The sequence below is a fragment of the Oncorhynchus masou genome, chromosome 5 (assembly GCF_036934945.1).
Source record: "Oncorhynchus masou masou isolate Uvic2021 chromosome 5, UVic_Omas_1.1, whole genome shotgun sequence".
Taxonomy (NCBI): Eukaryota; Metazoa; Chordata; class Actinopteri; order Salmoniformes; family Salmonidae; genus Oncorhynchus; species Oncorhynchus masou.
Genome location: NC_088216.1, coordinates 78915411 through 78942524, shown reverse-complemented (window position 1 = coordinate 78942524; position 27114 = coordinate 78915411). Strand labels below are relative to the sequence as shown.

Genomic DNA, 27114 nt, shown 5'->3' with positions numbered 1-27114 from the left:
CACCAATTGTGCATGTTCTCCCACTTAAAAAGATGAGAGAGGCCTGTAATTTTCATCATAGGTACATTCCATGACAGACAAAATGAGAAGAAAAAAACCCCAGAAAATCACATAGTAGGATTTTTAATTAATTTATTTGCAAATTATGGTGGAAAATAAGTATTCGGTCACCTACAAACAAGCAAGATTTCTGGCTCTCACAGACCTGTAACTTCTTTAAGAGGCTCCTCCTCGCCAGGGACTCAAATCCTGCATTGCCAGACGTGTCCCCCTGCTTAAGCCAGTACATGTCCAGGCCCGTCTGAGGTTTGCTAGAGAGCATTTGGATGATCTAGAAGAAGATTGGGAGAATGTCATATGGTCAGATGAAACCAAAATATAACTTTTTGGTAAAAACTTGTCGTGTTTGGAGGACAAAGAATGCTGAGTTGCATCTAAAGAACACCATACCTACTGTGAAGCATGGGGGTGGAAACATCATGCTTTGGGGCTGTTTTTCTGAAAAGGGACCAGGACGACTGATCCATGTAAAGGAAAGAATGAATGGGGTCATGTACAGTGCCTTGCGAAAGTATTCGGCCCCCTTGAACTTTGCGACCTTTTTCCACATTTCAGGCAGGATATTTCAAACTTTTTTAACAAATCAAAAACGGAAAAATTGGGCGTGCAGAATTATTCAGCCCCCTTAAGTTAATACTTTGTAGAGCCACCTTTTGCTGCGATTACGGCTGTAAGTCGCTTGGGGTATGTCTCTATCAGTTTTGCACATCGAGAGACTGAAATTTTTTCCCATTCCTCCTTGCAAAACAGCTAGAGCTCAGTGAGGTTGGATGGAGAGCATTTGTGAACAGCAGTTTTCAGTTCTTTCCACAGATTCTCGATTGGATTCAGGTCTGGACTTTGACTTGGCCATTCTAACACCTGGATATGTTTATTTTTGAACCATTCCATTGTAGATTTTGCTTTATGTTTTGGATCATTGTCTTGTTGGAAGACAAATCTCCGTCCCAGTCTCAGGTCTTTTGCAGACTCCATCAGGTTTTCTTCCAGAATAGTCCTGTATTTGGCTCCATCCATCTTCCCATCAATTTTAACCATCTTCCCTGTCCCTGCTGAAGAAAAGCAGGCCCAAACCATGATGCTGCCACCACCATGTTTGACAGTGGGTATGATGTGTTCAGGGTGATGAGCTGTGTTGCTTTTACGCCAAACATAACGTTTTGCATTGTTGCCAAAAAGTTCAATTTTGGTTTCATCTGACCAGAGCACTTTCTTCCACATGTTTGGTGTGTCTCCCAGGTGGCTTGTGGCAAACTTTAAACAACACTTTTTATGGATATCTTTAAGAAATGGCTTTCTTCTTGCCACTCTTCCATAAAGGCCAGATTTGTGCAATATACGACTGATTGTTGTCCTATGGACAGAGTCTCCCACCTCAGCTGTAGATCTCTGCAGTTCATCCAGAGTGATCATGGGCCTCTTGGCTGCATCTCTGATCTGTCTTCTCCTTGTATGAGCTGAAAGTTTAGAGGGACGGCCAGGTCTTGGTAGATTTGCAGTGGTCTGATACTCCTTCCATTTCAATATTATCGCTTGCACAGTGCTCCTTGGGATGTTTAAAGCTTGGGAAATCTTTTTGTATCCAAATCCAGCTTTAAACTTCTTCACAACAGTATCTCGGACCTGCCTGCTGTGTTCCTTGTTCTTCATGATGCTCTCTGCGCTTTTAACGGACCTCTGAGACTATCACAGTGCAGGTGCATTTATACGGAGACTTGATTACACACAGGTGGATTGTATTTATCATCATTAGTCATTTAGGTCAACATTGGATCATTCAGAGATCCTCACTGAACTTCTGGAGAGAGTTTGCTGCACTGAAAGTAAAGGGGCTGAATAATTTTGCACGCCCAATTTTTCAGTTTTTGATTTGTTAAAAAAGTTTGAAATATCCAATAAATGTCGTTCCACTTCATGATTGTGTCCCACTTGTTGTTGATTCTTCACAAAAAATACAGTTTTATATCTTTATGTTTGAAGCCTGAAATGTGGCAAAAGTTCGCAAAGTTCAAGGGGGCCGAATACTTTCGCAAGGCACTGTATTGTGAGATTTTGAGTGAAAACTTCCTTCCATCAGCAAGGGCATAGAAGATGAAACTTGGCTGGCTCTTTCAGCATGACAATGATCCCAAATACACCGCCCAGGCAACGAAGGAGTGGCTTCGTAAGAAGCATTTCAAGGTCCTGAAGTGGCCTAGCCAGTCTCCAGATCCCAACCCCATAGAAAATCTTCGGAGGGAGTTGAAAGTCCATGTTGCCCAGCAACAGCCCCAAAACATCACTGCTCTAGAGGAGATCTGCATGGAGGAATGGGCCAAAATGCCAGCAACCGTGTGTGAAAACCTTGTGAAGACTTTTGACCACTGTCATTGCAAACAAAGGGTATATAACAAAGTATTGAGATAAACTTTTGTTATTGACCAAATAATTATTTCCACCATATTTTGCAAATAAAATCATTAAAAATCCTACAATGTGATTTTTTGGATTTTTTTTCTCATTTTGTCTGTCATCGTTGAAGTGTACCAATGATGAAAATTACAGGCCTCTCATCTTTTTAAGTGGGAGAACTGACTAAATACTTTTTTGCCCCACTGTATATTTGATCCCTAATGTTGACGTCTGTGTGTGAGCTTGTGTGTGTGTGTGTGTGTGTGTATTTGATCCCCAATGTTGACGTCTGTGTGCGTGTGTGTTTTTGTATTCGATCACGAATGTTGACGTGTTTGTGTATTTGATCCCTAATGTTCATGTCTGTGTGTGAGCTTATATGTGTGTGTGTGTGTGTATTTGATCCCTAATGTTGACGTCTGTGTTCGTCAGTGTGTGTGTTCGTGTGTGTGTGTATTTGCTCACTAATGTTGATGTCTGTGTGAGAGCGTGTTTGTGTGTGTGTATTTGATCCCTAATGTTGACCTCCGTATGTGTGTGTATTTGATCCCTAATGTTGACGCCTGTGTGTGTGCGTGCGTGTGTGTGTGTGTGTTTGATCACTAATGTTGACGTCTGTGTGCGTGTGTGTTTGTGTATTTGATCACAAATGTTGATGTCTGTGTGTGTGTGTGTGTGTGTGTGTGTGTGTGTGTGTGTGTGTGTGTGTGTGTGTGTGTGTGTGTATTTGATTCCTAATGTTGACCTCCGTATGTGTGTGTATTTCATCCCTAATGTTGACTTCTGTGTGTGTGCGTGCGTGTGTTATGTGATCACTAATGTTGACGTCTGTGGTGTGTGTGTATTTGATCACTAATGTTGACGGATGTATGCGTGTGTGTGTGTGTACACTTGGTACCTAATATTGATGTGTGCGTGTGTGTGTGTGTGTGTGTGTGTGTGTGTGTGTGTGTGTGTGTGTGTGTGTGTGTGTGTGAGCTTGTGTGTGTATTTGATCCCAAATGTTGACGTCTGTGTGTGAGCTTGTGTGTGTATTTGATCCCAAATGTTGACGTGTGTGTGTGAGCGTGTGTGTGTGTGTATTTGATCCCTAATGTTGACGTCAGTGTGTGTGTGTGTGTGTGTGTGTGTGTGTGTGTGTATTTGATCCCTCATGTTGATGTCTGTGTGAGAGCGTGTTTGTGTGTGTATTTGATCCCTAATGTTGACCTCCGTATGTGTGTGTATTTGATCCCTAATGTTGACGTCTGTGTGTGTGCGTGTGTGTGCGTGCGTGTGTGTGTATGTGATCACTAATGTTGACTTCTGTGTGTGTGTGTTTGTACACTTGGTACCTAATATGTGTGTGTGTGTGTGTGTGTGTGTGTGTGTGTGTGTGTGTGTGTGTGTGTGTGTGTGTATTTGATCCCTAATTTTGACATCTGTGTGTGTGTGTGTGTTTGTACACTTGGTACCTAATATTGATGTGTGTGTGTGTGTGTGTGTGTGTGTGTGTGTGTGTGTGTGTGTGTGTGTGTGTGTGTGTGTGTGTGTGTGTGTGTGTGTGTATTTGATCCCTAATGTTGACGTGTGTGTTTGTACACTTGGTACCTAATATTGATGCGTGTGTGTGTGTGTGTGTGTGTGTGTGTGTGTGTGTGTGTGTGTGTGTGTGTGTATTTGATCCCCAATGTTGACGTCTGTGTGTGTGTGTGTGGAATTTGATCCCAAATGTTGATGTCTGTGTGTGAGCTTGTGTGTGTATTTGATCCCTCATGTTGACGTCTATGTGTGTGTGTGTGTGTGGAATTTGATCCCAAATGTTGACGTCTGTGTGTGTGTGAGCGTGTGTGTGTGTATTTGATCCCTAATGTTGACGTCTGTGTGTGTGTGAGTGTGTGTGTGTGTAATTGATCACTAATGTTGACATCTGTGTGTATGTGTGTGTGTGTGTGTACACTTGATACCTAATGTTGACGTGTGTGTGTGTGTCTGAATTTGATCAATAATGTTGATGTCTGTGTGTTTGTGTGTGTGTGTGTGCGCATATCCCTACTTTTGATGTATCTGTATTTGTGTGTGTGTATTTTTTCCCTAATGTTGACGTCAGCGTGTGTGTGTGTGTGTGTGTGTGTGTGTGTGTGTGTATGTATTTGATCCCTAATGTTGACGTCTGTGTGTGAGCTTGTGTGTGTATTTGATCCCTAATGTTGACGTCTGTGTGTGTCTGTGTGTGAATTTGATCCCTCATGTTGACGTCTGTGTGTGTGTGAATTTAATCCCTAATGTTGACGTCTGTGTGTGTATTTGATCACTAATGTTGACGTCTGTGTGTGTCTGTGTGTGAATTTGATCCCTCATGTTGACGTCTGTGTGTGTGTGAATTTAATCCCTAATGTTGACGTCTGTGTGTGTATTTGATCCCTAATGTTGACGTCTGTGTGTGTATGAGTGTGTGTATTTGATCCCAAATGTTCACGTCTGTGTGTGTGTGTGTATTTGATCCCTGATGTTGACATCTGTGTGTGTATTTGATCACTAATGTTGACATCTGTGTGTGTGTGTGTACACTTGACACCTAATGTTGACGTGTGTGTGTGTGTGTCTGAATTTGATCAATAATGTTGACGTCTCACTGACCATCTCGAATCCCACCGTACCTTCTCCGCTGTGCAATCTGGTTTCCGAGCCGGTCACGGGTGCACCTCAGCCACGCTCAAGGTACTAAACGATATCATAACCGCCATCGATAAAAGACAGTCCTGTGCAGCCGTCTTCATCGACCTTGCCAAGGCTTTCGACTCTGTCAATCACCATATTCTTGATATACTTCCTGCGCCGACAGAGATGGCCGCCTCGCTTCGCGTTCCTAGGAAACTATGCAGTTTTTTGTTTTTTTACGTGTTATTTCTTACATTAGTACCCCAGGTCATCTTAGGTTTCATTACATACAGTCGAGAAGAACTACTGAATATAAGATCAGCGTCAACTCACCATTTGTACGACCAAGAATATGACTTTCGCGAAGCGGATCCTGTGTTCTGCCTTTCAACCAGGACAACGGAATGGATCCCAGCCGGCGACCCAAAAAAACGACTTCGTAAAAGAGGGAAACGAGGCGGTCTCCTGGTCAGACTACGGAGACGGGCACATCATGCCCCACTTCCTAGCATTCTTCTCGCCAATGTTCAGTCTCTTGACAACAAGGTTGATGAAATCCGAGCAAGGGTAGCATTCCAGAGGGACATCAGAGACTGTAACGTTCTTTGCTTCACGGAAACATGGCTCACTGGAGAGACGCTCTCGGATGCGGTGCAGCCAGCGGGTTTCTCCACACATCGCGCCGACAGAAACAAACACCTTTCTGGTAAGAAGAGTGGTGGGGGCGTATGCCTTATGGCTAACGAGACGTGGTGTGATCACAGAAACATACAGGAACTCAAATCCTTCTGTTCACCTGATTTAGAATTCCTCACAACCAAATGTAGACCGCATTATCTACCAAGAGAATTCTCTTCGATTATAATCACAGCCGTATATATTCCCCCCAAGCAGACACATCGATGGCTCTGAACAAACTTTATTTGACTCTTTGCAAACTCGAATCCACACATCCTGAAGCTGCATTCATTGTTGCTGGGGATTTTAACAAGGCTAATCTGAAAACAAGACTCCCTAAAATGTATCAGCATATCGATTGCGCCACCAGGGCTGGCAAAACCTTGGATCACTGTTATTCTAACTTCCGCGACGCATATAAGGCCATGCCCCTCCCCCCTTTCGGAAAAGCTGACCACGACTCCATTTTGCTGATCCCTGCCTACAGACAAAAACTAAAACAAGAAGCGCCCACGCTGAGGTCTGTCCAACGCTGGTCCGACCAAGCTGATTCCACACTCCAAGACTGCTTCCATCACGTGGACTGGGACATGTTTTGTATTGCGTCAGGCAACAACATTGACGAATACGCTGATCCGGTGTGTGAGTTCATTAGAACGTGCGTTGAAGATGTCGTTCCCATAGCAACGATTAAAACATTCCCTAACCAGAAACCGTGGATTGATGGCAGCATTCGCGTGAAACTGAAAGCGCGAACCACTGCTTTTAATCAGAGCAAGGTGAATGGTAACATGACCGAATACAAACAGTGCAACTATTCCCTTCGAAAGGCTATCAAACAAGCTAAGCGTCAGTATAGAGACAAAGTAGAATCTCAATTCAACGGCTCAGACACAAGAGGTATGTGGCAGGGTCTACAGTCAATCACGGACTACAAGAAGAAATCCAGCCCAGTCATGGACCAGGATGTCTTGCTCCCAGGCAGACTAAATAACTTTTTTGCCCGCTTTGAGGACAATACAGTGCCACTGACACGGCCTGCAATGGAAACATGCGGTCTCTCCTTCACTGCAGCCGAGGTGAGTAAAACATTTAAACGTGTTAACCCTCGAAAGGCTGCAGGCCCAGACGGCATCCCCAGCTGTGTCCTCAGAGCATGCGCAGACCAGCTGGCTGGTGTGTTTACGGACATATTCAATCAATCCCTATACCAGTCTGCTGTTCCCACATGCTTCAAGAGGGCCACCATTGTTCCTGTTCCCAAGAAAGCTAAGGTAACTGAGCTAAACGACTACCGCCCCGTAGCACTCACTTCCGTCATCATGAAGTGCTTTGAGAGACTAGTCAAGGACTATATCACCTCCACCCTACCTGACACCCTAGACCCACTCCAATTTGCTTACCGCCCAAATAGGTCCACAGACGACGCAATCTCAACCACACTGCACACTGCCCTAACCCATCTGGACAAGAGGAATACCTATGTGAGAATGCTGTTCATCGACTACAGCTCGGCATTTAACACCATAGTACCCTCCAAGCTCGTCATCAAGCTCAAGACCCTGGGTCTCGACCCCGCCCTGTGCAACTGGGTACTGGACTTCCTGACGGGCCTCCCCCAGGTGGTGAGGGTAGGCAACAACATCTCCACCCCGCTGATCCTCAACACTGGGGCCCCACAAGGGTGCGTTCTGAGCCCTCTCCTGTACTCCCTGTTCACCCACGACTGCGCGGCAACGCACGCCTCCAACTCAATCATCAAGTTTGCGGACGACACAACAGTGGTAGGCTTGATTACCAACAACGACGAGACGGCCTACAGGGAGGAGGTGAGGGCCCTCAGAGTGTGGTGTCAGGACAATAACCTCACACTCAACGTCAACAAAACTAAGGAGATGATTGTGGACTTCAGGAAACAGCAGAGGGAACACCCCTATCCACATCGATGGAACAGTAGTGGAGAGGGTAGTAAGTTTTAAGTTCCTCGGCATACACATCACAGACAAACTAAATTGGTCCACTCACACAGACAGCATCGTGAAGAAGGCGCAGCAGCGCCTCTTCAACCTCAGCAGGCTGAAGAAATTCGGCTTGTCACCAAAAACACTCACAAACTTCTACAGATGCACAATCGAGAGCATCCTGGCGGGCTGTATCACCGCCTGGTACGGCAACTGCTCCGCCCACAACCGTAAGGCTCTCCAGAGGGTAGTGAGGTCTGCACAACGTATCACCGGGGGCAAACTACCTGCCCTCCAGGACACCTACACCACCCGATGTTACAGGAAGGCCATAAAGATCATTAAGGACAACACCCACCCGAGCCACTGCCTGTTCACCCCGCTATCATCCAGAAGGCGAGGTCAGTACAGGTGCATCAAAGCTGGGACCGAGAGACTGAAAAACAGCTTCTATCTCAAGGCCATTAGACTGTTAAACAGCAACCACTAACATTGAGTGGCTGCTGCCAAAACAATGACTCAACTCCAGCCACTTCAATAATGGGAATTGATGGGAAAGGATGTAAAATATATCACTAGCCACTTTAAACAATGCTACCTAATATAATGTTTACATACCCTACATTATTCATCTCATATGTATACGTATATACTGTACTCTATCATCTACTGCATCCTTATGTAATACATGTATCACTAGCCACTTTAACTATGCCACTTTGTTTACATACTCATCTCATATGTATATACTGTACTCGATACCATCTACTGTATCTTGCCTATGCTGCTCTGCACCATCACTCATTCATATCTTAATGTACATATTCTTTATCCCCTTACACTGTGTATAAGATATTAGTTTTGGAATTGTTAGTTAGATTACTTGTTGGTTATTACTGCATTGTCGGAACTGGAAGCACAAGCATTTCGCTACACTCGCATTAACATCTGCTAACCATGTGTATGTGACAAATAAAATTTGATTTGATTTCTTATCGGCAGACTTATCGGCAGTAGCCTCGGTTTTTCTGATGACTGCCTTGCCTGGTTCACCAACTACTTTGCAGACAGAGTTCAGTGTGTCAAATCGGAGGGCATGCTGTCCGGTCCTCTGGCAGTCTCTGTGGGGGTGCCACAGGGTTCAATTCTCGGGCCGACTCTTTTCTCTGTATATATCAATGATGTTGCTCTTGCTGCGGGCGATTCCCTGATCCACCTCTACGCAGACGACACCATTCTATATACTTCCAGCCCGTCCTTGGACACTGTGCTATCTAACCTCCAAACGAGCTTCAATGCCATACAACACTCCTTCCGTGGCCTCCAACTGCCCTGGATGGTTCCGACCTTGAATATGTGGACATCTATAAGTACCTAGGTGTCTGGCTCGACTGTAAACTCTCCTTCCAGACTCATATCAAGCATCTCCAATCGAAAATCAAATCTAGAGTCGGCTTTCTATTCCGCAACAAAGCCTCCTTCACTCACGCCGCCAAACTTACCCTAGTAAAACTGACTATTCTACTGATCCTCGACTTCGGCAATGTCATCTACAAAATTGCTTCCAACACTCTACTCAGCAAACTGGATGCAGTTTATCACATTGCCATCCGTTTTGTCACTAAAGCACCTTATACCACCCACCACTGCGACCTGTATGCTCTAGTCGGCTGGCCCTCGCTACATATTCATCGCCAGACCCACTGGCTCTAAGTCATCTACAAGTCCATGCTCCGTAAAGCTCCGCCTAATCTCAGTTCACTGGTCACAATGGCAACACCCACCCTTAGCACGCGCTCCAGCAGGTGTATCTCACTGATCATCCCTAAAGCCAACACCTCATTTGGCCGCCTTTCGTTCCAGTTCTCTGCTGCCTGTGACTGGAACGAATTGCAAAAATCGCTGAAGTTGGAGACTTATCTCCCTCACCAACTTCAAACATCTGCTATCTGAGCAGCTAACCGATCGCTGCAGCTGTACATAGTCTATCGGTAAATAGCCCACCCATTTTTACCTACCTCATCCCCATACTGTTTTTAATTATTTACTTTTCTGCTCTTTTGCACACCAATATCTCTTCCTGTACATGACCATCTGATCATTTATAACTCCAGTGTTAATCTGCAAAACTGTAATTATTCGCCTACCTCCTCATGCCTTTTGCACACAATGTATATAGACTCCCTTTTTTTCTACTGTGTTATTGACTTGTTAATTGTTTACTCCATGTGTAACTGTGTTGTCTGTTTACACTGCTATGCTTTATCTTGGCCAGGTCGCAGTTGCAAATGAGAACTTGTTCTCAACTAGCCTACCTGGTTAAATAAAGGTGAAATAAAAAAATAAAATAAAAATGTGTGTGTGTGTGTGTGTGTCTAAATTTGATCATTAATGTTGACATCTGTGTGTGTGTGTGTGTGTGTGTGTGTGTGTGTGTGTGTGTGTGTGTGTGTGTGTGTATTTGATCCCTAATGTTGGCGTGTGTGTGTGTGTATTTGAACCCTAATTTTCACGTCTGTGTGTGTGCGTGTGTGTATTTGAGCCCAAATGTTGACGTATGTGTGTGTATGTGTGTGTGTGTGTGTGTGTGTGTATTTGTTCCCTAATGTTTACATGTGTGTGTGTGTGTGTGTGTGGATTTGATCATTGATATTAATTATTTCATCCCTAATGTTGGCGTCTGTATGTGTGTGTGTGTGTGTGTGATCCCTAATGTTGACGTCGGGGTGAGTGTGTGTGTTTGTGTGTGTTTTTAGATGTGTGTGTGTGTGTGTATTTGACCCCTGATGTTTACGTGTGTTTCTGTGTGTATTTTATCAGTAATGTTGACCTGTGTGTGTGTGTGTATTTGATCCATAATGTTGATGTCTCTGTGTGTGTGTGTGTGTGTATTTGATCCATAATGTTGATGTCTCTGTGTGAGTGTGTGTTAGTATTTGATCCAAAATGTTGACATGTGTGAGTGTGTGTGTGTGTTTAATCGCTAACGTTGACGTCAGCGTGTGTGTATTTGATCCCTAATGTTGATGTCTGTGTTTGTGTGTATTTGATCCCTGATGTTGACGTCTGTGTGTGTATTTGATCCGTAATGTTGATGTCTGTGTGCTTGTGTGTTCGTCAGTGTGTCTGTTTGTGTGCGTGTGCGTGTATTTGATCCCTAATGTTGACGTCAGCATGTGTGTGTGTATTTGATCCCTATTGTTGGTGTGTGTGTGTGTGTGTGTGTGTGTGTGTGTGTGTGTGTGTGTGTGTGTATTTGATCCCTATTTTTGGTGTGTGTGTGTGTGTGTGTGTGTGTGTGTGTGTGTGTGTGTGTGTGTGTGTGTGTGTGTGTATTTGATCACTATTGTTGACGTGGGTGTGTATTTGTTCACCTAATGTTGACGTCTGTGTGTGAGTTTTGAGTTTATTTTATTTATTTTTATTTTTACAGGGACAGTGCACATTAATCAACGTTTCAGTAAAAGTGCCGGTTTTAGCCAGCCGGCTAATTTTCAACCACAGTCCCTGGGCAGGTTATTAAAAACAATTACAATATAGACAATAGCAACATAGAACAAGCAGGACATAGCAACATAGGACAAGCAAGACGTAGCATACAGACAGAGCAAAAAGCAGCAAGACAAAATTCATAAAAGCAACAAAGTGTTTCCACACCTTACAAGCTACAGACAAAAGCGGCAACACACAGCTAGGGACCATGTTCACAAATCTGATTGACCTTTAGCCATGTCTTCAAGCATTTTGTGAAAGTGTGATATGTGGTGCAGTTATGTGTGTCTGATGGCAGTGTATTCCAGACATGGGAAGCTCTCACAGAGAATGCAGATTTACTAAAGGTGCTTTTCCTTAGGGGAACTATACAGTCACCTCTCATGGCAGACCTTGTGGATCTGCTGCCATATGTCTGGGTTTTCTGTTTAACAAAAATATTGAGTGGAGGGGGAGCCAGGCCATTAAGGATCTTGAATACAAGACATGCGTCGGTGTATTGCACAAGATTTTCCCAACTCAAGAGCTCATGCTTTCTAAGGATGTGACAATGATGATGGCTATTGGGCTTCCTATCAAGCACTTTGAGAGCCTGTTTGTAGACAGACTGAATAGGTTTTAATGTTGTACAGCAGGCTTGGGCCCAACTAGTCAAGCAGTATGTTAAGTGGGGGAGTATCATAGAGTTGAAGTACAGTTTTGCTACCTCTGTAGTCAAACAATTTCGTATAAATCGGAAATTAGCTAGGTTGAATTTAGTTATTTGAATTACCGTTTTCACATGCTTTTTAAAAGAGAGGTTGGAATCAAGTATGATGCCAAGGTACTTAAAATCGGATACCACCTGGAGCTTCTCCCCTGACACATAGACATCTGGCTCAGTAGCATCTGTTGCCCTCTTTGTAAAGAACATGCAAACAGTTTTTTCCACATTGAGATGCAAACACAAGTCACTGAGCCACTTTGTAACCTGGACCATTACAGTAGTGAGTTCTTGTGCAGCTTGTTGTTTGCTCTTTGCATGCACATATATCACTGTATCATCTGCATACATTTGAACTTCAAACCCAGTACAGACAGAAGGCAGATCATTAATGTACAGGCTGAACAGGAGGGGCCCCAGTATTGACCCTTGGGGCACGCCCACATCATAGCTACGATAGGGCGACAGCTCATTGCTCACTCTGACACACTGAGTTCTGCCTTCAAGGTATGATTTCATCCATCTCAAGGCATCAGGGGAAAAGTTGAACTTTGACAATTTTGTGATGAGAATCTCATGGTTAACAGTATCAAAAGCCTTCCTTAGGTCCAGAAACACAGCCCCAACAGCACCCCTTTTGTCCATCTTGGACTTCACATTTTCCAGAAGAAAGCAGTTGGCCGTTTCTGTGGAGTGTTTCGCTCTGAAGCCAAACTGCATGGAGTGTAATGTGAAGGGGCTGTTGTTGAGGTGGGCAATCAGTTGTTCTGCTACACACTTTTCAACAACCTTTGACACCACCGGTAGTATACTAATGGGCCTGTAGTTACTCACGTCAGCAGGGTCGCCTGATTTAAAGATGGCCGTTATTATGGCCGACTTCCATAGCCTTGGAAACACACCGAGACCAATAGATGTGTTGGTGACCTTAGTAATGGGGCCAATGAGTGACTCTTTGTAGTTTTTAAGAAAGGTAGAGTCCATCCCAAACACATCTTTGGCTTTAGAGTTCTTTAGTGAGCTAATCACCTTGTTCACCTTTGACTCAGAAACCTCCCTTATGATGAAGACAGGTTGAGTGTCATTCACTAGCACTGAGCCCAAGAAACCGGTGGAGGGGTTCTGTGTCAGTGTGTTTGTGTGAATTTGATCATTAATGTTGACATCTGTGTGTGTGTGTGTGTGTGTATTTGATCCCTAATGTTGATGTCTGTGTGTGAGTGTGTGTTGGATCCCTAATGTTGACGTGTGTGTTGTGTATTTGTTCCGTAAGATGGTGTGTGTGTATTTGTTCCCTAATGTTGATGTCTGTGATTGTTTGTGTGTGTGTATTTGATCCCTAATGTTGACGTGAGTGTGTATGCATTTGTGTGTGTGTGTATTTGATCCCTAATGTTGAAGTAAGTTAGTGTGTGTGTTTTTGATCCCTAATGTTGACATGAGTGTGTGTGTGTGCGTGTGTAATTGTTCCCTAATGTTGACGTGTGTGTGTGTGTGTGTGGTGTGTGTGTGTGTGTGTGTGCGTGAACCCTAATTTTCACGTCTGTGTGTGTTTGTGTATTTAATCCCTAATGTTGACAACTGTGTGTGTGATTGATCTAATGTTGATGTCTGTTTGTGTGTGTGTTTCTGTGTGTATATGATCATTAATGTTGACGTGTCTGTGTGTACTTGACCCCTGATGTTTATGTGTGTATTTTATCAGTAATGTTGACGTCTGTGTGTGTGTGTGTGTGTGTGTGTGTGCATATTTGATCCATAATGTTGACATTGGTGTGTTGTGTATTTGTTCCGTAAGTTGGTGTGTGTGTGTGTATTTGTTCCCTAATGTTGATGCCTGTGTGTGTATTTGTTCCCTAATGTTGATGCCTGTGTGTGTATTTGTTCCCTAATGTTGATGCCTGTGTGTGTATTTGTTCCCTAATGTTGATGTCTGTGATTGTTTGTGTGTGTATATTTGATCCATAATGTTGATGTTTCTGTGTGTGTTAGTATTTGATCCAAAATGTTGACGTCTGCGTGTGAGTGAGTGTGTGTATTTGATTCCTAATGTTGACGTCTGTGTGTGTGTGTGTTTGTGTGAATTTGATCATTAATGTTGACATCTGTTTGTGTGTGTGTGTGTGTGTGTATTTGATCCCTAATTTTGACGTCTGTGTGTGTGTGCATTTGATCCCTAATGTTGGTGTGTGTGCACGCGTGTGTCTTTGTTCCCTAATGTTGACATCTGTGTGTGTGTGTGTGTGTGTGTGTGTGTGTGTGTGTGTGTGTGTGTGTGTGTGTGTGTGTGTATTTGATCCCTGATATTTACGTGTGTGTGTGTGTGTGTGTGTGTGTGTGTGTGTGTGTGTGTGTGTATTTGATCATTATTGTTGACGTCTGTGTGTGTGTGTGTATTTGATCCATAATGTTGACGTCTCTGTGTGTGTGTGTGTGGGGGGGGGTGTGTGTGTGTGTATTTGATCCCTTATGTTGACGTGTGTGTGTATTTGAACCCTAATTTTCACGTGTGTGTGTGTGTGTGTGTGCGTATTTGTTCCCTAACTTGAAGTGTGTGTGTGTGTGTGTGAGTGTGTGTGCGGATTTGTTCCCTAACTTGAAGTCTGTGTGTGTGTGCATTTGATCCCTAATGTTGATGTCTGTTTGTGTGTGTGTGTGTGTGTTTTATTTAATGTTGACGTATGTGTGTGTGTGATTTTGATCTACAATGTTGACGTGTTTGAGTGTGTGTATATTTGTTCCCTAATGTTGGTGTGTGTGTGTGCGTATTTGTTCCCTAACTTGAAGTCTCTGTGTGTGTGTGTGCGTATTTGTTCCCTAACTTGAAGTCTGTGTGTGTGTGTGCATTTGATCCCTAATGTTGACGTGTGTGTGTGTGTGTTTAATTTAATGTTGACGTATGTGTGTGTGTGTGATTTTGATCTACAATGTTGACGTGTTTGAGTGTGTGTATATTTGTTCCCTAATGTTGGTGTGTGTGTGTGTGTGTGTGTGTGTGTGTGTGTGTGTGTGTGTGTATTTGATCGCGTATGTTGACGTCTGTGTTCACATTTGATCCCAAATGTACGTCTATGTGTTTATTTAATCTCTAATGTTGATGTGTGTGTGTGTTTTGTATTTGATCACTAATTTTGACGTGTGTGTGTGTGTTTTTGATTCCTAATTTTGACGTGTGTGTGTGTGTGTGTGTGTATTTGATCCCTAATGTTGACGTTTGTGTGTGTGTGTGTGTCAGTGTGTGTATTTGATCCCTAATGTTGACGTGTGTGTGTGTCAGTGTGTGTATTTGATCCCTAATGTTGACGTGTGTGTGTGTGTGTGTGTGTATTTGATCGCGTATGTTGACGTCTGTGTTCACATTTGATCCCAAATGTACGTCTATGTGTTTATTTAATCTCTAATGTTGACGTGTGTGTGTGTTTTGTATTTGATCCCTAATGTTGACGTGTGTGTGTGTCAGTGTGTGTATTTGATCCCTAATGTTGACGTTTGTGTGTGTGTGTGTGTGTGTCAGTGTGTGTATTTGATCCCTAATGTTGACGTGTGTGTGTGTGTCAGTGTGTGTGTTTGATCCCTAATGCTGACGTGTGTGTGTGTGTGTGTGTGTGTGTGTGTATTGGATCCCTAATGTAGACATCTGTGTGTGTGTGTGCATTTGATCCATAATGTTGACATCTGTGTGTGTGTCTGTGTGTGTATTGGATCCCTAATGTTGACATCTGTGTGTGTGTGTGTGTGTGTGTGTGTGCATTTGATCCCTAATGTTGACATCTGTGTGTGTATTTGATCCTTAACGTTGACGTGTGTGTGTGTGATCCCTAATGTTGGCGTCTGTGTTTGATGCCTAATGTTGACGTCTGTGTGTGTTTGATCCCTAATGTTGGTGATTGTGTGTGTTTGATCCCTAATGTTGACGTCTCTGTGTGTTTGATCCCTAATTTTGGAGTGTGTGTTTGATCCCGCCAGGTGTGTGTGTCCATGAGGTCGTCCATGCTGGTCTTGATCCTCGTGGTCAGTGCCCAGGCCGTGTGCACCATGGGAGGGGACTTCTGCCCCATGGCCTCCGCTCAGCAGCAGGGCCCTACCCCTAACAGGACCCCTAACTCTGCCCCCACCGTGGACCCCAAACTCTTCACCAAGCGACGCTACCGCTCGCCCCGCGTTGTCTTCAGTGCACAGCCGCCCGACAAAGAGCCCACAGGACGCCAGGGGTCTGGGGCCAGCAGGGCAAGGCGCATGGTAGGTCAGCCACAGCACCGGGGGGTGTACTCTGTATGTGAGAGTGTCAGCAACTGGGTGGGCAACAAGACCAAGGCCACAGATATATCTGGCAATGAGGTGGAGGTGCTCCCTGACGTCAACATTAACAACGTCAAGAAAAAGCAGTACTTCTTTGAGACCACGTGCCGTGGCGCCCGGGCGGGCAGCTCAGGCTGCCTGGGCATCGACGGGCGACACTGGAACTCCTACTGCACCAACTCGCACACATTCGTGCGGGCGCTGACTTCCTTTAAGGACCTGGTGGCCTGGAGACTGATCCGCATCGACGTGGCCTGTGTGTGTGTGCTCAGCCGAAAGTCCTGGCGCCAGTGACCGTACTGTAATCACTGGTCCTGTAGTCACTGCAGTACTGACCGACAGGACCATATGGTTACTGCTATGAAGTCATGGCAATACTGCATTTCCAAGCCCCCACCCCACTGGAGTACTGCAGTTCCAACCCCCCCCCCATCCCACTGGAGTACTGCAGTTCAAACCCCCCACCCCACTGGATTACTGCAGTTCCACCCCACCCCACCCCACTGGAGTACTGCAGTTCCAACCCCCCACCCCACTGGATTACAGCAGTTCCACCCCCCACCCCACTGGATTACTGCAGTTCCAACCCCCCTCACTGGAGTACTGCAGTTCCAACCCCCCCTCACTGGATTACTGCAGTTCCAACCCCCCTCACTGGAGTACTGCAGCTCCAACCCCCCACCCCACTGGATTACTGCAGTTCCAACCCCCCACCCCACCCCACTGGATTACTGCAGTTCCAACCCCCCTCACTGGAGTACTGCAGCTCCAACCCCCCCACCCCACTGGATTACTGCAGTTCCAACCCCCCCCTCACTGGAGTACTGCAGTTCAAACCCCCCACCCCACTGGATTGCTGCAGTTCCAACCCCCCTGGAGTACTGCAGTTCAAACCCCCACCCCACTGGAGTACTGCAGTTCCAACCCCCCACCCCACTGGAGTACTGCAGTTCCAACCCCCCCACCCCACTGGAGTACTGCAGTTCAAACCCCCCCAACCAACTGGAGGACTCTGACACTCTCTGCCCCACCCCAGCCCTCAGCTCACAGTTAATTATTGATTGAGGACTGCATGTATATAAACCAACCATTTGTTTATTAGTTGTTGTTGTTGCTGTTATTTATTAAACACCTCAGTACATGCACTGCATCTGTGTGGCATTATTGTCTGGGTGGTGGGTGTGGTGTCCGTCACAGGGACTAATGAGCAACAGTCAGACCGACAGAAGGACAAATAACAGGTAGGCTAGGAGACAGTACTGTAATGTCAATACAAGTCGCTATACTTAGAGGTTTTCTAAACGACACAAAATCCTGCTCCATGAGAACGTGGATGAATAGAAACATATGGCATTATTTTGATGTGCTTTGGTCAGCCTTTGGCTCATGCCTGCAGAGATTTCACTTTGTTATTTCAGGAAAAAAAAATATTTCATTTTTTTCCCAAGAATCTCCATTTCAACTTGGATGAACCAGGCATATCTAAAATAAAAAGTCCCAGTGGAAAAAATGTGTCCTATAGTAGGTTTCCCGAAAGCTTCGTAGCTAACGTGATGCTTTATTTCTCTCCATGGGCTGACTTTCCTGAAAGCCTCAGTCCGTTTGCGTCATGGAGAGAAATAACTTGAAAAGAATACCTAAAGTGCCATGTTGGCTACGAGGCTTTCGGGAAATTTACTCCAGAACACTGTTTTTCCACTTTTTGGTCTATTTCAATTTTTATTTTAGAAGATGTGCCATGTTCATGATCATTGAAAAGTTTCCCGAAAGCTCCGTTTTATTTCTCCCATGGCCATGACAATCTATTTATCTTATTTCACCCATAACTGAAACAGACCGATCTGTTCGGGAAACTCAACCCAAACAACTCTACTGTCCCTCAGACACCTTTAACGTGGTCCAGCAGTCCTGGCTACATCTGGGATAAATCAAGGGATTGGAATATCCTCCTGGCTGAATGGAGCATCTCCACAGCCCAAACACTGAGCTGGACAGCCAGCAATGCATCCACCTCCTGGCTGTGACCCAAGGGATGAGCAGGTCGGGTAATGAGGTCACATCTGTGGAGCTACAGCGCTTGTCTTCAACCCTAAACCTAAAAAGACCCACATGGTGTGACTTGTTGTAATGTATGTATTGTAAATTAAAGTTTAAAAAAGATACTTCAGCGTGTTTACAGATGTAGGATCTTCATTTGAGCAAGTTTCCTACACACGGAAAATAAATGTAAATTGTTATGTGGATTATAAACAATGAACATTTTTGCAGGTGTTGATATATTTTTTATGAGGGCAAATCAAGTGGAAATTCCAAACGTTAGAAGCCTTTTTAACCCTCAAATGAACTACAAGTTCGCATTTCCTGCTGTGCAGGAAAATTCTCAGCAACAAAAGACTGAATAGATTAAGATCCTACATCTGTACGTATTTTCAAATCTTTCTGTTGGAAAATTCAACTTGAAATTGCACTTTTGTTCCAGCCCATGTGCTAGAACAACTGGTTCAATGTATTCAACTTATAATGAAGCCATTGATTAGGTGAATCAAGTGTAATTCTTGGCTGAAACAAACACATGCAACCATGTGGGTCTCTGGGACCAGGACAGAATAACACTGATCTACAGTCTGAGAATTTACAGAAGTCACAGTAACATTAAACAGAATACTTTCAGTGCTAAAGGCAGAAATGTAAGAGCAGGCCAGCATTTTCCTCCCATTACTGTTACACAACTGTTTCTCTGTCATTTTCAGTGATCGCTTGTTCTGTTAATTCCAGAGGAAATAGAGGTGGCGTTTTTGTTGACCAAACCTAAGTGACACACTCAAATGCATTTCCATTTTACTCTGATATTTAGAAGGCTGATCTTTTAAGGGATGTTTTAAAGCTGAAGAAGAGTAAACCCCTGAAACAAAGGTTTGCCAACATCCAGTAGTGGAGCGTAAAGCCACAGATCAATACTGCCCTCTAGTGTTCTTCATGATGATCAACAATCTCTCTCCAGCTCAAAGACATCACAACATTGACCATCGCCAATCACATTCATACTGCCATAGAGAGGGTACCATTCTGGTCATGGAGAAAGGACAGGTAAAGACAAGCTCCTCTCAGAGTAGTAATGTTAAACCAACAATCTCTATGCCATGATGTATTTGCCAGCTAGTTACACTTGATAACCATGTACTATTCCTAGCTGGAAAACAAAACCATATGTAAAACAGTGATTTTACCCTGATGTAGACTGATGACCCAATATAAATGCTTCAGTTCTTGGTCATGTCCTTAACCAGAGAGAAATAAAATGTTGAAGTTGTTTGATCCCCAGGCTGTATTTGGATAGAAAAGCCATTCTGAAAGAGAGCCAGCAGATGTCGCTGTTTACCTTTCCTCAGCCAATAAAATACAAAATGAGTCGATCGGTGTGACCGTCGCTGCCACAACTAATGCCCTACCTCTTTCCCTGCCAATGGACAAGAGTAATACGAGATTAAAAAGGTCCTCTGCTATTCTAACAATGAAACGAAAATCAGAGGTAGAAAATAAATAAAATAAGGTAATACCTTCATTTGGATGAGTGAAACTGTCATTTTCACTTATTTTCTCTAATCAAGTGCTAGCATAGGCTACTGTGCTTTAAAATAATATATTTAGTGGAAATTCAATACCACCAATATAACACTGTCCAATGTATCAGAACTTGGTCAACAAACTTGTGTACAACATAGTGGAATCTCCTGAGTGACTTACAAAGCGTGGTCATGATGGTGTTCTGGGCATAACAGAGATCCCACAGGACTATTTCCATAATAAACAGATTATTCCATGAGCGAGTAGCCGCACACAAGCCTAAGATCAACATGCACAATGCTAAGCGTCAGCTGGAGTGGTGTAAAGCTCACCATCATTGGATTCTGGAGCAGTGGAAATGCGTTCTCTGGAGTGATGAATCATGCTTCACCATCTGGCAGTCTTACGGACTAATCTGGGTTTGGCGGATGCCAGGACAAAGCTATCCTACCCCAATGCATAGTGCCAACTCTAAAGTTTGGTGAAGGAGGAATAATGGTCTGGGGCTGTTTTTCATGGTTCGAGCTAGGCCCTTTAGTTTCAGTGAAGGGAAATCTTAACGCTACAGCATACAATGACATTCTAGACAATTCTGTGCTTCCAACTTTGTGGCAACAGTTTGGGAAGGGCCCTTTCCTGTTTCAGTATGACAATGCCCCTGTGCATACAGGTCCATACAGAAATGGTTTGCAAGATTGGTGTGGAAGAACTTGGACTGGCCTGCACAGAGCCCTGACCTCAACCCCATCAATCCCCTATTGGGATGAATTGAAAAGTCGACTGCAAGCCAGACCTAATTGCCAAACATCAGTGCCCGACCTCACTAATGCTTGTGGCTAAATGGAAGCAAGTGCCCAAGCAACGTTCCAACATCTAGTGGAAAGCATTCCCAGAAGAGTGGAGGCTGTTATAGCATAAAGGGGGGGACCAACTCAATATTAAATGCCCATGATTTTGGAATGAGATGTTTGACTAGCAGTCCACATACTTTTGGTCATGTACTGCAGCTATGATGTCCCACTACATTTCCAATCCCCCTCCCTCAAACTATTTCTGGAAATGTGTCTTGAGTTTTGTCTGGGGGGGATTTGGGGGGTCTGTTTTGGCCAAATCTTAAAGCTGTTTATTGTTATTTTAGAATGGATGGGAATAGGCTCTGCTCATTCTCGGTAATATCAAGGTTACATTTGCTTATAGACATGTTGTCAGACTCAGCACACATTTAGGCCTTTTACCCACAGAATAAGGGCACAATGCTGTCAGCAGTCTACTAACAATTGTTGTCACATTGCTAAGAAATGTTCATATCATATGTTTTTTACCTGTTTTCATATTGTTTTCTAATATTTGTTTACAAATGTGTCACATTTCTGAAACACATTGTTCTTGATTATACAATAAAACATAACAATATATATAAATGTGATGGATGCTACAGTACTTTACCTCAGTTCCCGAGTGTAGAACTCTAGAACTCTCCCTCTGCCCTCTAAGACAGTTGGTCATCCCCAGAGTGGTGTCACTTTGTCAGACAGCAGCCCTTTGTGCCTAGTTAAGAGATAAAAAGCAGTGGCGTTGTGAGACAAGCCAAAGAGGGCGGGTGGTAGAGGACAGGAGAAAACAGTCCGTTTGGGGTACAGTGCCTATACTTAGACAGCAGTACCATTCTGGTCATGGAGAAAGGACATGTAAAATACAACGACAAACTCCTCTAAAAGTAGTAATGTTAAACCAACAATCTCTATGCCATGATTTCCTTGCCAGTGATTTACTATTCCTAGCTGGGAAACAAAACAAAAACTAATTCAAAAACATTTAGTAAAACAGTGATTTTACCCTGATGTAGGCTGATGACCCAATATAAATGCTTCAGTTATTGTCATATCCTTAACCAGAGAGAAATAAAATGTTGAAGTTGTTTGATCCACAGGATGTATTTGGATAGAGAAGCCATTCAGACCGAAAGCCAGCAGAGGTCGCTGTTTCTCTCCTCAGCCAATGAACAGCCAATTGAGTCAAAACAAAATGAGCAGAGATCAGCTGTGACCTTCACTGCCACAACTAATGCCCTACCTCCTTCCCTGCCAATAGACAAGAGTAATACAAGTTTTAAAAAAGGTGCTCTGCTACTCTAACAATGAAAAGAAAACCAAAGATAACTGTAAAAATGAATCAAACTAATATTCCTTTCATTTGGCTCAATGAAACAATGATATTTGCTTTTCAACTATCGTCTCTGAATCATGTGCTAGCATAGTGTATTTTACAAACATATATTTGCTGGAAATTCAATACCACCAATATAATGTTATCTGATGTATCTGAACTTTTTCAACAGACTTGTGTACAAATATTTTTCTCATGAAATGATTGATGAGCAACGTCATAGTGGAATCTCCTGAGTGACTTACAAGGCGTGGTGATGATGGTGTTTTGGGCATAACAGAGATCCCACAGGACTATTTCCATAATAAACATACACTGATATTTAGCCAACAAGTGCTCAGCTTACAGCACCGTTCAAAAGTTTGGGGTCACTTAGAAATGTCCTTCTTTTTGAAAAAAAAAACACATTTTTTTTGTCCATTAAAATAACATCAAATTGATCAGAAATACTGTGTAAACATTGTTAATGTTGTAAATGACTATTGTAGCTGGAAACGGCAGATTTTGTATGGAATATCTACATAGGCGCACAGAGACCCATTATCAGCAACCATCACTCCTGTTTTCCAATGGCACATTGTGTTAGCTAATCCAAGTTTATCATTTTAAAAGGCTAATTGATCATTAGAAAACGCTTTTGCAAATATGTTAGCACAGCTGAAAACTGTTGTTCTGATTAATAAAGAAGCAATAAAGCTGACCTATAGACTAGTTGAGTATCTGGAGCGTCAACATTTGTGGGTTCGATTACAGGCTAAAAACCTGCAAAACACCAGTCTCAACGTCAACAGTGAAGAGGCGACTCCGGGATGCTGGCCTTCTAAGCTGAGATGCAAAGAAAAAGCCATATCTCAGACTGGCCAATAAAAATAAAAGTTTAAGATGGGCAAAAGAACACAGACACAGGACAAAGGAAGATTGGAAAAAGGCGCTTCGGATTGCCCAGCACACTCAGGGCGAAGGGCACAAAGCAGCACCCTGGGCAGCAAAAGGCAGGAATTGTTTTAGGGTGCATTACAGCCACAAAGGGGATGCCGCCGTGAAATTCGAGGCATTATCAAGTGCTTGTCAAATTGTGAATGAGAGACTATTGGAGTGTGTACAGCCTGTGCAAAAAAACAAAGCAGAGCTCATGTCTTTCAAGTGACATTTTTCAAAGCAGAGACTTTCAAATTAGAGACTCATCATGCAGCCTTATAATGTATTCAAAATAAAAACATATAGCCCAACGTTTGTAGAACAACTAAAGTTACATTAATAACTAAATGAAGGAGTACCTATTTCTTTGTTAACTGCCCAACACACACAATAGCTGCATGTGTGCACTCCCTCAAATAATTTGGCGAAAATATGTATATTTTATTCAGCTTTGTTCAGTTGCATTCTTCATACTATAAAAAAAAAATGCCACGGAATTATAAGCAAGTCTTGTCTGCTAAATAAACTAGTGTAGCCACATCAGGACAACTCAGATTATACTATTCTTTAGACCCGTCTAAAATAAATAATGGATTTATTGTGAAGGTGATGCCTAGATTACATGGATATATTATACTTTAAAAAAATGCTTGTAGGCAATGTGTGGAAGCCAAGAGATGCTAAATATGACTCACCACCTGCATTTGGTCTTATGAAGCAAAATTTGATAAAAGTTGAGACAAAACCATACACTGTATTTGAGGAACAATGGGAAAGTAATTCTGCTTTGAATGTTGATAAACTTGTAAACACACCTTTACTAGAGTTTTTTTATTATTTTTTTTTACAGCAATTCGACCATGAAGGCCTGATTCAAGCAGTCTCCTCTAAACAGTGGATGTTGAGATGTGTCTGTTACTTGAACTCTGAAGAATTTATTTGGGCTGCAATTTCTGAGGCTTGTAACTCTAATAAATGTATCCTCTGCAGCAGAGGTAACTCTGGGTCTTCCTTTCCTGTGGAGGTCTTCATGAGAGCCAGTTTCATCATAGCGCTTGATGGTTTTTGCGACTGCATTTGAAGAAACTTTCAGTTCTTGCAATTTTCTGGATTACCTGACCTTCATGTCTTAAGATAATGATGGACTGTCATTTCTCTTTGCTTATCTGAGCTGTTCTTGACATAATATGGACTTAGAATTTTACCAAATAGGGCTAACTTCTGTATACCAAACCCTACCTTGTGACAACACAACTGATTGGCTCAAACGCATTAAGGAAAGAAATTCCACAAATTATCAAGGCACACCTGTTAAATTAAATGCATTCCAGGAAGCTGGTTGAGAGAATTCTAAGAGTGTGCAAATCTGTCATCAAGGCAAAGGGTGGCTACTTTGAAGAATCTTAAATATAAATATATTTGGATTTAACACTTTTTTGGTTATAAAATGATACTGTGAATGATATTTAATAGTTTTGATGTCTTCAATACTATTCTAGAATGTAGAATTTTTTTTGTTTTTTTCAAGAAAAATCCTTGAATGAGTAGGTGTGTACAAACTTTTGACTGGTGCTGTATGCAATTGTTCTGGCCTGTGGTTCATATGTATTGTAGTTTGTTGCATCGCATTGCTTAGTTCATCATTTGTGTCAACTTTGAATTAAATCTAAGGCATAGATTATTAACTACCTCCATTTTGTACTTGACCTTTACAGATGCAGACCCGAAGACAAATCAAGTCTCCAATTGTCCCAGTACTGTGGTGTACTGGTGTACTGCAGGCCTAAGTGACCACACACACTCAAATGGACCTACAGCTGGGTAAGATTCTTCCATCATTCACACACAGTAGATACAGTTTAATTAAACCACCATGTTTTCAACCAAATGCTGTCCTCATTGCTTAAGTTGTATTGTCTATGGCTCAATTTGTATAAAATACTGTGATCACTCATCTTTAATGTTGTGATTCACAGACACATGATGACCACAATTTGAACGCAGCAACCGAGATGGCATGACATCTAGGGACACGCTGAGACCCTGAGTATGACTGGACATGGGCAGGATATTTGTGATGACCTAAAAATGGATGCAGAAGCACACCAGCACACCTTTTAACGTTCATTCCGTGGCCAACCATCCCTCTAGTTTCCCCTCATTCCACACTTTGCCTTTTATGCTCCATGAACCCTCAACTTGACACCTTCACCCATTTTCCAAATCCAGCTACCTTCACTTGTTCTTCTCTTGATATAACATCTAGCAACACGTTTAAAAGTGTTGTGGTGTACTGTTTTTGCTACCTTTTTTCACATGTGTAATGCTGTACTCTTATTCTGGGGTTCAGACTGAATGCAGTGTTAAAGGTGCAGCTCACAATTGACAACAGCAACATGGACCTGTTACATTGACCAGAAGACCGTTGATATAGCTGTTTAGGCATGGCTTCCTTGTTTTGAGTCTGTTGTTTCACATTCTACTGGAGTTGACCTAGCATTTTATATTAAATCTACTTCACACATCCAGTAGTTTCTCCTTTTGTAACTCATCCACCAAAAATCACTATATGCTGTTTTACATTGTGTTATTTCTGCGGGTCTAATTCCTGAAAAGGAAAGGTAGACAAATCTCTGCGCTCTCAGATAGTAATAATAGTTAATATGGTGCTCTTCGATGTCCCATGTTTGTGGCATTGATGAACAAATCATTTATTGTTTACTTCAAATTAGATGTTTATATTTGATGTATAAAAGACATACAGTATGTATGCATTGGATACTGTTGTGATTTATTTAAAACAATGTAATTGTTGGAGTTCAAGTGTTTGACGTGATTGATGGGTGATTAGGTGCATTCTTGTCAAATAAATATGCTTATTAATGCATGATTACATTCTGCAAAGAGTTAATCTGGCTTTGAATCTGCAACAGAACATGTCAACAAGTTAGTTCTGACTTTCTTTAATAAAGCAGTGCATTTTGACACCAAGAATTGAAATATATATCACCTTGTTAATATAGTTGGCAGTAATTCTAAGGGATTAAATATAGACCTCCGCCGGCTGAAGGAGCAGAGGATCTGGTAAAACAAAGGTGTCAGCTAGAGATGACATGCAGCGATCTTGCATGTCTACATTTATGCTAATTAGCATTTTCGAATTAGAGTAAATAGAGCCGACTATATTGATAAAAGTCACCTTGTCCAGGGGATATTTACACAGTTATCAAAACGTCACGCCGGGGAAAGCCTACATGAAACACAAGCCTTGTTTGAAGTGGCTCTAAAATCCCTAATGGAAAAATAAATGGTGAAAAAAAACAATTGGAACCATTTTTGTGTTTGTCGCTAGGTTTTATGGGTATTATGACACGTCCACTGTGGTGTCGTAGTGGGATTGGTTGTTTAGCAACAAAACCGGTTTAGATTGTTGACAAAATATAAACTATATTTTCTATCCAATGTTTATTGGAAACATATACATTTACACAATGAGCACTTGTTGTCGCTCAAATACAGCTTGCAGTTGTTGGTAGCTAGCTACTTATTTTTTTGCCATAAGAATCTGTCAAAACAAGACATTGTATAAATAACAAGATGAAACTAGCTGAGACGAGTCAATTACGATTCCCTTACATGGCAGTTTCGTGTCATTGTTGATAGCTAGCTACCTGGTCATCCATAATCACAACAAGAGATTATTACTCCATTAAAGTGTCCATATCCTTTTCGTGACGTTGTCAACTATCCCAGCTATCTGATTAATCTCTACACTCACGAGTCAATGACAGAAAATGGGTAGTCCGACAACTAGCGTAAAATTCCTCTACAGATATAACAATGAGACAGATATTTCACTGGATGTATAAATGTGAAGCATCCGGTGTGCGGTTCCACTCACTACCAAATATGGTAGTGCGGGGAAGCATACTGCCGGGCTGTGGGAGAAGTTGGAATGATATGGATTTTGGCCGACATTTTGCAAATCTTTTCATCAATTAAACATTTAATCTCAATACAATTTCTGTTCCCAAAACTAGAATATGTTATGAACGGAACGGACTAAGTTTTGTAGAAATCGAGTTGTTTAGGCGTTCCGTAAAGAAATATGCAGATATTAACTAGAACGCGCCAATAGGATATTTCTAGCGCGTGCTTGGCTCTGCCCACCTCCTTGCTTGTTCTGCCCACTCTGACTCATTTGTTGTTATTGGAAATGACAAGTTCTAGTCTATCTTGGTT

At 42.7% G+C, this 27114-nt stretch overlaps 1 protein-coding gene across 1 annotated transcript in view; it reads left to right on the top strand.

The window, feature by feature from the left end:
* Positions 1-16710, top strand: part of LOC135527980 (nerve growth factor-like) — a 41199-nt gene extending 24489 nt beyond the window's left edge. Inside the window, exon 3 of the mRNA XM_064956705.1 lies at positions 15892-16710. Within this exon, the coding sequence (XP_064812777.1) occupies positions 15904-16518 (615 nt within the window). The 5' untranslated portion in view covers positions 15892-15903 and the 3' untranslated portion in view covers positions 16519-16710. The remainder of the gene's footprint in view (positions 1-15891) is intronic.
* The last annotated feature ends 10404 nt before the right edge of the window (positions 16711-27114 follow it).